Source organism: Panthera tigris, chromosome A1 (assembly GCF_018350195.1).
Source record: "Panthera tigris isolate Pti1 chromosome A1, P.tigris_Pti1_mat1.1, whole genome shotgun sequence".
NCBI classification, from domain to species: Eukaryota; Metazoa; Chordata; class Mammalia; order Carnivora; family Felidae; genus Panthera; species Panthera tigris.
In genome coordinates, this window is record NC_056660.1 from 218,615,838 (window position 1) to 218,628,889 (window position 13,052).

The following is a 13,052-nucleotide window of genomic DNA, read 5'->3' on the forward strand; positions in this document are numbered from 1 at the left end:
AGGGGAAACAATTAAATATAAATATTCACTGTGTATTCTGAGACTTGTTGTGATTTTATAAACACACACAGGTACGTATCTGCACTCAAAGCTGATCTCTAGTTATCTGTGCAAATGCAAAAAAAGACAATGTGCTTATTTTTAAAATGGAGTTCTTAACATGATTAAAGGATAGTACTCACTGTTTGTTATATGCATAGACACAAGCCCCCTAAATTCCTCTTTTTCCATTCCTAGACCTTAATCCATACTATGTGTCTTCAACTTTTTAATCAGTTAACATATGATGTAGAGTTTAAGACTTATAATGAAAAATCTCATTCATATATATATATATATTTTTTTTTTTTTTCCAGACACCATCCACCTTCGAGTTCTTGAGTCCTCGCCAGTTGGCACAGCCATTGGAAGTGTAAAAGCAACTGATGCAGACACTGGGAAAAATGCAGAAGTAGAATACCGAATTATTGATGGTGACGGGACTGATATGTTTGACATCATAACTGAGAAGGACACACAGGAAGGCATTATAACGGTGAAAAAGGTGCCCATAATCAGTATAAATAAACATCTTCCCATTTAGCAAATAAGGCTTTCGTTATGTGCCATCCGCTCATGCGTTGTCCATGAAGAGATGCCACTCTCATAGCCAAATGTAATTTATATCATGCACAAACATGAGAGACAAGAGCCAAAGATCTCCTTGGGCGTTTTGACCAAATGCTCTTGTTGACTGAAACGTGAGACCTGAGTTTTTACAAACTTTAAAAGACAAATTAATATATGTATGACTGTATTTTTGAGCCATGTTAATAACCCCCCCATAATAACATTGTTTTCTTTGAGTAAAAGCAGTTAATAGCTATTAATGGCAACATATCATCACAGTTGGAGGCACAGAAAGTAGCATGCCATCTATCCAGATGTATGAAGCAATAATTAGAGCTGCTAATAAAAAAGACACAGCATATTTTCAAAGATAATTTAATTGTTCACATTTTCCCTTCTGCTACATAAATTAAACTTTTCTGCTAACATATGCTCAGTGATTCAGTTTAAAGGTAACTAGGTTTTTCATTGTAGCGTCAGTATGATCATTATAAGAAAAAAATTAAGGCCCCATGACAGATCCCAATGAAATGTCCTGAAAACTCTATTTCATTAAGTAACCACTGAAGAACTGAGGAATCGAAACTATCCAGAGATTCTGTTGCAAAGACCAAGGTACACAACGAAATGTTTTTAAATGGACAGTGACCAGGAAAGGAGGAAGCAGCTTCTTTGTTGTTTTTCATGACTGGCAAGTAATAATAATGCAAATAGAATTTACTGCTTATCAGATAAAAAGAGGAAGGTTGAAGGAATCTCAAACTACAATGTCTTTTTTATGTTTACAAAAAATACCTTTTGGAGGGGTAAGAAGGGAGGAGCTTGATTTCATACTCATTACAGTTAAACTACCTCAATATTTAAGTCAGTTTTTTTTTTGTTTATGCATAATATAACGTAATTACTAATTTGCTATCAGATTTTTTCTCTCTTCTCTTTAGTCCAGGTTTTCCTGATCTTCAATGTTTCATACAACTATTGAAAATTTTGTATTAGTCTTCAAAATTACATAAGGTTTATGTAGTATCATGAGCCCATTAAACTGAATGGAAATATCATGACATACATGTAAAAAGATAACTAAATTTTTTGCTTGCAGACATTTAACAGTAATGCACACACATGAACACAGACACAATCTACCAGCATTTTTTAAAAAAATTTTAATGTTTATTTATTTTTGAGAGAGACAGAGACAGAGCTTGAGTGGGGGAGGGGCAGAGAGAGGGAGACACAGAATCTGAAGGAGGCTCTAGGCTCTGAGCTGTCAGTACAGAGCCTGAGGCAGGGCTCAAACTCACGGACTGTGAGATCATGACCTGAGCTGAAGTTGGACGCCCAGCCGACTGAGCCACCAGGCGCCCCTCAGCCCATTTTTTGTAATGAGTCACCACATTATAACATAGGTTTTAATGTTCTTTTCAATATTTCCAATATTTAAAATCTAATTTTCCTATGTTCTGAAGTATTACACATTGAATGCATAAAAAGTAATAATCGAACCTTATCTGATATGTAAAGGTATATTATTCTTTTTATTACTTTTAATTATTTTCGGTTAATAAACAACTTGACAAAATTCAACCAGGCTTTGAAAATCACACTGTAACTTGAAAGGAACATATAATCCAATTTCCCTCATTCTAATTTGATGATTTACTTACACAGCCACTTGACTACGAGAGCCGAAGACTTTACACACTGAAGGTTGAAGCAGAAAATACCCATGTGGACCCACGTTTTTATTACCTGGGACCATTTAAAGATACAACGATTGTGAAAATCTCCGTAGAAGATGTGGATGAACCTCCTGTTTTTAGCAGATCCTCCTACCTGTTTGAAGTTCATGAGGATATCGAAGTGGGCACGATCATTGGTACTGTAATGGCAAGGGACCCAGATTCCGCTTCTAGCCCCATTAGGTAATTATGCCCATGTTGCCGATGAAAGAAAGGGAATTGAAATAAATGTAGAGAGTAAGAAATTCTATTTATAGCATTTAATGCACTGAAATATATGAGTCTGTAAGTTGTACATCAATCTGAGGAGCACAAGTGTTTAAAGTAAATTATCTCTGAATGTTTTGGGGCATGGCGTGCACAGCTTTATAATTTTCTCCACTTCAAATCATGCCTTTTAGCCTAAAACCTAGCTTGTATCATCTGCCTGTATCTTTTAAGGTATTTGTTCTTCTGATCCCAGTACAGATAAAGGACACTGTGTCAGCTGTGCTATTACAATGTAACTGAATCACTTCTTTGTGCTTTCAGTTATTAAATGATATGAGAAGTTGAGAGTTGTAACAGTTAAAAAGAATATGATTCCAACAATGTTACAATTCAGTGAAAATACATTTTAGAAACTCCCATGTACTCCTACCATCAAAGAAGGGAAGGTTTTTGTTTGTTTTTGTTTTGGCTGTTTCAAAAAATATTTGTAAAGAAAATAGAGCATTCCAGAAAGATCAGAGTAATTTAATTTCACTTTTTATTTTTGCTTTGCTTTCTTATGGCAGCCCAAAAACACATGAAATATGATAAACACATACAAATGAGAAAGACTCAAAGTTGTTATTGATTTTGTTCTATCATTTTAAAAAGAAATACGGATATCTATATATAATATTTACCAACAAAATGGCCATTTTAAACCATTAGTATATCATGTGTTTTGTATTTCACTCTTTTCCCTAATTCTCAATAGGTTAATTGTGCCTCCCCCTTGCTCCACATGGACTAGTCAAGTAAGAGTTTAAATGATGATTACACAATTTCCAAGCACACTCTTCTTTGATTCCAAAGTATACAACAGCAGAATAGAAAAAAATCTTGTATGCCATGTGCCTCTAACTCAACTCAAACTTAAAACTGCTACAGGTTCTGCCATACCTTCAAGTGAAGACATATTATATATAATATATATAGTAAGGAACTTGAAATAATATATTATATATATATATATATATATAATATGTCTTCATATATATAACATATATAATATGTGTATATTTATACATATATATATATTAGTGCTTGATTTACATAACTTTATCTAAATATTTTTGTTTTATTTTCATGTTTTTTTTTAATTCTAGTGTAGCTAAAATACGGTGTTATATTAGTTTCAGGTGTACAATATAGTGATTCAACACTTCCATACCTTACTCAGTTCTCATCAAGATAAGTGTACTCTTAATCCCTTTCACCTATTTCACCCATCACCCACTCCCCCCACCAACTCCCCTCTGGTGACCATCTGTTCTCTAGTTTTTTGGTTTTTCTCTCTCTCTTTCCTTTTTTTCCCCTTTGTTCATTTCTTTTGTCTCTTAAATTACACATATGAGTGAAATCATATGGTATTTGTCTTTCTCTGACTGACTTACTTCACTTAACATTATACTCTCTAGATCCATCCATGTGGTTTCAAATTACCAAAATATTTTCTTCCATTCACATACAGCATCACAAATCACATACATGGCAATCATGTACAGCTCTTATCTGCCAGCATGAATTCCCCATAATTGCCTCTTCCCCAATCCATTTGTCTTCATTGAAATGGATCCATTCTTGGATATTTTTAACTTTGAAGGCTTTATATAGCCAATACACATACTTAATTTTACCTATTAAATACTGTCCAAGCATTTTCTTGGCCTAGCTCTTCATTGACTTTAACAGGCTGTGTTCTGTGTTCCTGGTTTCAAAGTGGCCTTTTTCAAAAGAAATATATTATGTCTAAGGAGAATTCAATTTAAATCCAGGGGTGTTAAGTGGCAATGTAAAATATTATCCAGACAATGAAATAGATTTTGCATCCTCTTATAGATTGATGGTTATTATATGTCAAAATATGTCCGTGGATTTTTGAAACAAAAATAAAATATATAATCAGAATGCAAGTCTAAGAAACTACTCCATTTATGTCAATCATTGCAATACAATTAATGATGTTATTGCTTATTAATGACAAAGTCTATGTCATAAAGGTTGTATAATTGAATCAATGCTAACTTGATATAGAAAATTCAACTTAATATTTTGAGATATTAATCTTGATAGACCATGTAGTTTAAAAATATGTATGTGTGGGGCGCCTGGGTGGCTCAGTCGGTTAAGCGGCCGACTTCAGCTCAGGTCATGATCTCGCGGTCCATGAGTTCGAGCCCCGCATCGGGCTCTGTGCTGACAGCTCAGAGCCTGGAGCCTGTTTCAGATTCTGTGTCTCCCTCTCTCTGACCCTCCCCCGTTCATGCTCTGTCTCTCTCTGTCTCAAAAATAAATAAACGTTAAAAAAAATTAAAAATAAATAAAAATAAAATAAAAATAAAAATATATATGTGTAATCAGAAATATAATAGTTTTACTAATGCAATGTATTTATGGAATAGATAGGACTGGGGACATTTTAAATTGTTTATGTCATATAGTGTAGATGTTAATATAATAATCAAAGGGCTTTACTTAAATGTTTGTTCTGGAAATGATTTTAAAAAATAAAATGAAAATTAGCACACAAAATTTGCCAATAGAGAATCAGAAAATATAATTATGTCATGTTTGAAAAAGGACTAGGATCTCTGTATCTTTAACATAATCTTACATAATTCCTAAATTTTTAATTATTTTTAAAACCAAATTATAAGAAGTAAGATGAAACACACATAAAATTATATGACATGGACAATAATGCTTAATTTTGATCTACATATTGCAACTTCACGGCATATTTCTATAGAAATAAGAAAACTTATTTGCCAGAACGTCAAGGAAGTCAGTTGTTCTTTTTCTCATTTAACAAATACTTGTGGATCCCCGTATCAGATATGAACATATTTCTCAAGGAGTTCTCAGTCTGTTAGGGAGGAAGATTCAGTAAGAGAAATAATATTCGTTGAGTGCCTACTCTGTCAAGAATGATGCTTGATTTTGTCATCTTTGATTTCCTGTTTGAGATGTAACTCACATGCTGATGTTGCAGGGAATTCCAAATACAACGTGGTAAGTGGCAGAGATGGGTAGTACAGGCACTTTTGTATGGAAGGTATGTTGAGTCTTTTAGAGTAAAAGAACTTTGTCAACTTGAGACAGAATTCATGATTTTTCCAGATATAGAGATTCAGTGTTTTACAAATTAATGTGTGACTGGGAAGACATGTTGTTTGCATGCAAAACTGAATTCACATTTTGATAATAGAGAGGGCTAGAGCTTATTGAGGAGATTTGTTAATTATTGTCCTTTTCCATTTAGAACTGATTTAAAATAAAAATCTATAATAAGCAATCCTCAAAAGTAAAATCACATTAGTATTGACAAGATATGTCATTCCTCTAATGCAGTTTATTCAAAACCCAGCATAAGGATTATAAATTTAAATGGATTTTTGGAAATATTATACAAGTTTGGAACATCAAAAGAGAAAATAGTTTTATGGCACTTTAAAAATCATTTTGTATTATCACTCACAAAACACCACTTAAAAATAATGTTTCATAAAAATATTAAAATAAATGACAGCTGTGGCTTAGGAAAAGAAATGCCAAAACTGAATGTTACTTTAGGACTTGTTACCTTTATTTTGCTTTGTTTTTTTAACACGGAGCATTAAATATAACTTGAGGATTATGCTGGCTAACTCAGGCACTATAAAGCATGTGTAAGCCACTAGCATTGTGAACCGGCAGGAACCAATGAGGGGTATAGCTAGCTTAAATCTTGCCTGACAATCCCCCAAATAATGGGATTTATGCCAACTATATCAACCTGATTGATCAACCTGGCAGTAGGCTTTAGAATGAATCCCAACACAATGCCTTTAATCAATTTGCAGCATAGTTGGTTTTTTATACATATACTAAGACTTTATGTGGTACAAATGTGTGAAAACTCCTTTCCCAAAATTTTCTGTTTTTTTAAACACCTCTTGTCAAAATATATGCATTTTTTTAATGATACATGTGGTTAACAAGCTCAAGCTTCATGGGTATCATACCATGAAGTTACTGAATATCATCCTAAATTGGTAATCTATTATTTTTAAAATTTTTTTAATGTTTATTTATTTTTGAGAGGGAAAGAGACAGAGCATGAGTGGGGGAGGGGCAGAGAAAGAGGGAGACACAGAATCCAAAGCAGGCTCCAGGCTCTGAGCTGTCAGCACAGAGCCTGATACGGGGCTCAAACCCATAAACCGCAAGATCATGACCTGAGCTGAAGTCAGATGCTTAACCAACTGAGCCACCCAGGTGTTATGATAACCTACTCTTTTAATGAAAATAATATTGTCTCCAATTTCATCACTAAGAAAAAGACTATGCTTCTGGGAATGTTTTTTTCTTTCTTTCTTTCTTTCTTTGTTTCTTTCTTTCTTTCTTTCTTTCTCTTTCTTTTTTGTTTTTGCATTAGATCCTTATGGTAATTCCCTAACAGAATTCGCAGCTTCTGGCTAAAGTCAACTGGTATTGTAACCACCTGTAATCCCAACTATCTTGTAGAAAAAGTACTTCACGTTCCGTTGAATATGGCAATAGGTAGTGATTTAATAACACAAATATTCAGAAGACCAGCGTTTGAATGTGGAACAAAGTGGCAGCTCCTGCCTCCGGAAGAAGAGGGAGGTGGAGATGGATGTGTGTGTGTGTGTGTCTGTGTGTGCGCGCACGCACCAATGCACACAGGTGTATGTGAGATAAATCAATGAAACAGTCTTCGTTCTACATCAGTACTATGTACTTGTATGAACTTATGATATGTTACTGTGTGTTCGCATTACAACATTTTCTCCTACAAACCGATAATACTGCCATGTATTTTTCTTTGCTTTTTTTGTTCAGATTTTCCTTGGATCGCCATACTGACCTTGACAGGATCTTTAACATACATTCTGGAAATGGATCCCTTTATACTTCAAAGCCACTTGACCGTGAACTATCTCAATGGCACAATCTAACTGTTATAGCTGCTGAAATCAGTAAGATGACATTTGTGTATATAATATTTAACATATAGTTTTAGGTTTTATTTTATTTTAAAAATAATTCCTCTGGGGCTGGGTGGCTCAGTTGGTTAAGCGTCCGACTTCAGCTCAGGTCATGATCTCACAGGTTGTGGGTTTGAGCCCCACATCCAGCTCTGTGCTGACAGCTTGGAGCCTGGAGCCTGCTTCAGATTCTGTGTCTCCCTCTCTCTCTACCCCTCCCCCACTAATTCTCTCTTTCTCTCTCTCTCTCTCAAAAATAAATAAACATCGAAAAAATAATTCCCTCTCATTATATGCATGAATTGTAATTTTAGTCTGTTTTTAAAAGGCTTCTTAACACCTTTAATTCTTTTCAATAATTTATATATATATACTGAGGCATCGCTACAGGTATCCCAAATCAACATTTAATATTGACTAATAAAAATTATCTAGAATTGGACACCAAATATATCCTCTTTGGGGGAGAAATAAATGCATTAAATTTATTGCATGGACACTGTAAATTAAAATCGATGCTAAACATTGGGTGTGTACCATTTAAAAAATTTTTTTTCAGTGTTTAGTTATTTTTGAGACAGAGAGAGAGAGAAAGAGAGAGCATGAGCAGGGGAGGGGCAGAGAGAGAGGGAGGCACAGAATCCGAAGTAGGCTCCAGGCTCTGAACCATCAGCACAGAGCCTGAAATGGAACTTGAACCCATGAATCGTGAGATCATGACCTGAGCCAAAGTCGGAAGCTTAACCAACTTAGCCACCCAGGCACCCCAGGTGTGTATCATTTAACAACATACATGTAGGTAGGTATTATTATTACTTCCTTCTTACAGATGAGGAGACCAAGATATTGATAATAATAGCTAACATTAAGCACTCTGTGCCAGGTATTATTCTAAAAATTTTATATTAATTTTCTCCTACTCATATTTTTATTGACTTTATGTATCAGAGAAGGAACTAAGGCTTCAAGGGTTTTGGAAACTTGCGAAAGTCCTAATACCAGAAGTAGTAAAACTAAGATTTAAAACTAGTCATTCTGTTTCTAGATCCAGTATTTAATTCTATACCTAATTTACAAAATTTCATCCCAGTAATAACAGGGAGAGCCAGGATTCAAAATCATATCTGTATCTAATTGCAAAGGTTCTTGCCCATTCAAATGACTTGCTACACAATTTTCAGAGCCCATTATAAAATATAAGTGTCAGATCTGTTAAAAATAATTAGGAGGGGCGCCTGGGTGGCTCAGTCGGTTAAGCGTCCGACTTCGGCTCAGGTCATGATCTCACGGTCCGTGAGTTCCAGCCCCGCGTCAGGCTCTGTGCTGATGGCTCAGAGCCTGGAGCCTGTTTCAGATTCTGTGTCTCCCTCTCTCTCTGCCCCTCCCCCGTTCATGCTCTGTCTCTGTCTCAAAAATAAATAAACGTTAAAAAAAAATTTAAAAAAATGATTAAGATGTTTAACATGGCAACAACAGAGCCTTAAAATAAGTGTGGGGCCCTTCTTGAGTAAGGCCCTTTACAATTGCATATGAAGCCAGCTTTGTCCACTCAAGCAAACTTATTCGTGGTTTCTAATTCCTGTAATGTGATTTACATGGATAAAGCAACTCTTTAACTGTTTTAAAAAGAAGCATTAATTAGTTACTGAATCATGGGGAAAAACTAAGCCTATAAATTCCAAATCTGAAATACCAGGCTGAATCCACAAACACATATCACAGTGAAGTTATTTGAAGCCACCATTCCAGGATTTGGAAGGCAGAGCCTTGGGGCCAAATTGGCAAAAGTCTCAGAAGGACGGAACTAGGCTGGACAGATCATTAACAATGAATTCAATCAAGATAAAATAGTAGACTTAGCTTTGTCCTTAAATCTGGCTCTGAAATACAGATTAACTCCACCATCCAAATGACCCAGTTTTTTCTGTATTGTGATATAAATGGCTGTGCCTTTTAAGGCTAACCGAATTATTATTATTATTATTTTTTTTTTTTTTTTTTTTTTTTAGTTTTTATGTTCAGGAAAGCTTTTACTTCCATTACCTATCTCCATATTACCATGTTGTCATGTGTCTGACAGGGTCCAATCTGATCATTCCAGAATCATGATTGTTTGTGCTCTCTCCTTGACTCAAGATCCTAATTCAAGCCTAACGAGTTAGGAATTGCATTTTCCATTTCAGATACTTTGAGAAATTTAACTTCTAAAGCTAGTTGAAATAATTACGATTCTGTAAAAAGCAAAGCCAATTATGTTCTTCTTTTTAAGAACTAAGCCTATTTTTTGCCCTTAAGTGAAATCAATTTATGGAGTAGCTGCTGGAAATGCCTACCTGCCAAGCCACAAGCAGTCAGGGGCCCATTATGCTGTTCTGGCTATTAAAGGAATAAGGGAGAGAGGGAAACAGCATATATAGGAAATTGTTTTTCCTAGATTTTAAGCACTGGGTTTGTGGTAAGTGTGCATTACACCAAGCCCTAAGCAGGACAGAATGATGTTTAAATGGACTTCTTACCAATGCGATTTCAGGCCCTGCCTCTAACAGTTTAATTCTACATCCCACAGCAGTGTAGCACATCATATGGCAAGCACTGCTCCAGGTAATTATTTAGTGCGCTATACCGTGAAAAAACTTCCCTTTTTCTTCTTCAAAAAACATTTTTAAACGCCATTTGGAGAATAAAAACCCTAAAATTAAGGTCACACTTGGATTGTAGAAATCTGTTGTAGACACTAATGAGTTCCTCTGCCCACATCTGAAAATTTGGCTATAATCATCGCGATACCTTCTGAGAACAGGAGAGCGAAGTTCATGAGCAAAGAACTCCATTTTCTATACGTGGTTCCTTGACAGTGGAAATTCTTGCCCTAAGCAGGTAGAAAAGATACATCTTTCTAAAGCCTCGGATTTCTAGATAACAATCTAAGCTTTCCTTTTCTTGGGTATGGAAAAGCCTGTTGAATACATAGGAATGCTCTCACATTTTAAGATCCTTTATTGCTGATACATTGTTGCTACAGTGGAGTGCGCCTGGATGACTCAGAGAGAGACCCAGGTGGTAAACATATGCCAGCTACCATTCTGTATGATGACTCTTGGAATGCTTTATGTTTTTATTTGTACATAAGCTGCAACATCTATCTGTAAAAAGATTAGTGTAAGCACTGTTGTTTGAATAGGTGACTCTGGGCCTGATGCTTTATAAGCACATTTATCCCTGTGGATTTAGCTTTTGATTTGAAGAGACTGGAATTGTTTGTAAAGAAGCTGGAGAATCTTCATATGGTGTCAGGCAAAGGACTAACAATGCAGTTGTTTAGATCTGAAACTTTTCTGTCTCTCTCGGCTTCTGCAGGATAGTTAGAAAGTGAATTGCTACCAGCAAGAGTTATTTTTATGTCAGGACTCTATATTGAAAGAAAATATTTTGCTTATGTCTACTATTTAAGTATATGAAAAAGAACATACTAGAAAATATGGAAGAATCATCCCTTCCCACTACTCCTCATAGCAACAAATAACTCTAGGTAGATTGAGGATTATTTGCAGGTGAACACTTTGTAGGTGAACTCTGGCTATTTGCAAATTGTTTAGGACTAAGGGAGGTAGGAAAAGAGTGGAATGGACTGTTCTTTTTTATCTCCTCTCTCCACTTCTCCCCACACATGGTCCTCTTCAGACCTGTATGAACTGTGGGAAAACTAGTTAACACATTTTTATTGTGTGAGTGCTTTGTGTGGAGTAACATAGCATAAGCTCTCAAGAAATGTAAGAAAATGAAAAAGGTATGATGGTGATAATAAAGATGATCTTAATAATAATAATCAACATGTATTGAGCAATTAACCAACAAAGTAATCCTTTTTTTTTTGGATAGTTTTCATGCATTAACTCCATAGATTAGAAGTTCTATTTTGATTTATACTGAGTAAATTGAGGCATTAAAGAGATGGAGTAAATTGGCCAAAGTCACACAGTGAGTAAGTGGTGAATCTGGGAATCAAAGCAGCTGTGTTCCCAGGGTCTGAACTCTATAACCACCTGACACACAAGAAGTGAACAGTAGGTAGCAATACATTAGTAAATATGAGATCAGAACCTGAGAATGGAATATATATGGTTTAAAAAGTGTAAGACTGGAAAAGAGTGTTAAAGAGAGGATGCCTTTTAAATTTCCCTCAAGAAAAGGAAGGCAGATAAACACACTTCAAATAGATTTAGAACTCTGTTTGCTTCCTTCATATGACTTTAACCTTGTAAACGTTCCTGCTGAGTAATCAGTTCTTAAGCATTATTTTTAAAAGTGCTGATTTCATTATTTTAGTAACATCATAATTACATGGAGAGAAAGGGGAAGAAATAAATTCTTTTGAATAGTAATATACACCCTATCTGGATATGACAATAATTTTTACTCTTGTATTTGAAAATCATTGAGATAAATAGAAAGTCAGATAAATTTCACAAAGGTAAATAATACTATCCATAAACCCTGTGGGTAAAAGGCCATTTAATAACATCGCTATTGTCCCTCACCTCATATGTTATTTTTGTTTTGCTTTGTTTTTATTTGTTATTTATTATTCTTATTATTATCATTACTATTAGTTTTAAATTTACATCGAAGTTAATTAACATACAGTGTAATAATGATTTCAGAATAGAATTTAGCGATGCATCACTTACATGTAACACCAGTACTCATCCCAACAAGCATCCTCCTTAACGCACATCACCCATTTAGCCCATCCCCCACCCAACACCCTGCCATCAACCCTCAGTTTGTTCTCTGTATTTAAGAGTCTCTTACGGTTTGTCTTTCTGTTTTTATAGTATTTTGCTTCTTTTCCCTTATTTCATCTGGTTTGTATCTTAAATTCCACATATGAGTAAAGTCATATGATATTTGTCTTTCTCTGACTTATTTTGCTAAGCATAATACACTCTAGTTTCCTTCACGTTGTTACAAATGGTAACATTCCATTCTTTTTTATGGGTGAGTAATATTCCATTGTTTACATATACCATTTCTTTATTCATTCATCAGTCGATTGACATTTGGGAGTTTTTCATACTTTGGCTATTGTCGATATTGCTGCTATAAACATTGGGCTGTGTGCCCCTTCGAAACAGCACACCTGTATCCCTTGGATAGATGCCTAGTAGTGCAATTGCTGAGTCATAGGGTAGTTCTATTTTTGGTTTTTTGAGGACCCTCCATACTGTTTTCCAGAGTGGCTGCACCAGCTTGCATTCCCACCAGCAGTGCAAAAGAGATCCTCTTTCTCCGCATCCTTGCCAACATCTGTTGTTGCCTGAGTTGTTAATGTTAGCCATTCTGACAGGTGTGAGGTGGTATCTCATTGTGGTTTTGGTTTGTATTTCACTGATGATCAGTGATGTTGAGCATTTTTTTTTCATGTGTCTGTTAGCCATCTGGATGTTTTTTTCTTTGGAAAAGT

General features: G+C 35.1%; 1 protein-coding gene across 3 annotated transcripts in view; it reads left to right on the top strand.

Annotated features, from left to right (window-relative positions):
* The window catches only part of LOC102954987 (cadherin-10), a 122,557-nt gene that overhangs the window by 87,496 nt on the left and 22,009 nt on the right, over nucleotides 1–13,052 (top strand). For all 3 annotated transcript variants that reach the window (XM_042960623.1, XM_007075934.3, XM_042960617.1), the window contains exons 5-7: nucleotides 357–544; nucleotides 2,278–2,531; nucleotides 7,443–7,579. In XM_042960623.1, the coding sequence (XP_042816557.1) occupies nucleotides 357–544; nucleotides 2,278–2,531; nucleotides 7,443–7,579 (579 nt within the window). The remainder of the gene's footprint in view (nucleotides 1–356; nucleotides 545–2,277; nucleotides 2,532–7,442; nucleotides 7,580–13,052) is intronic.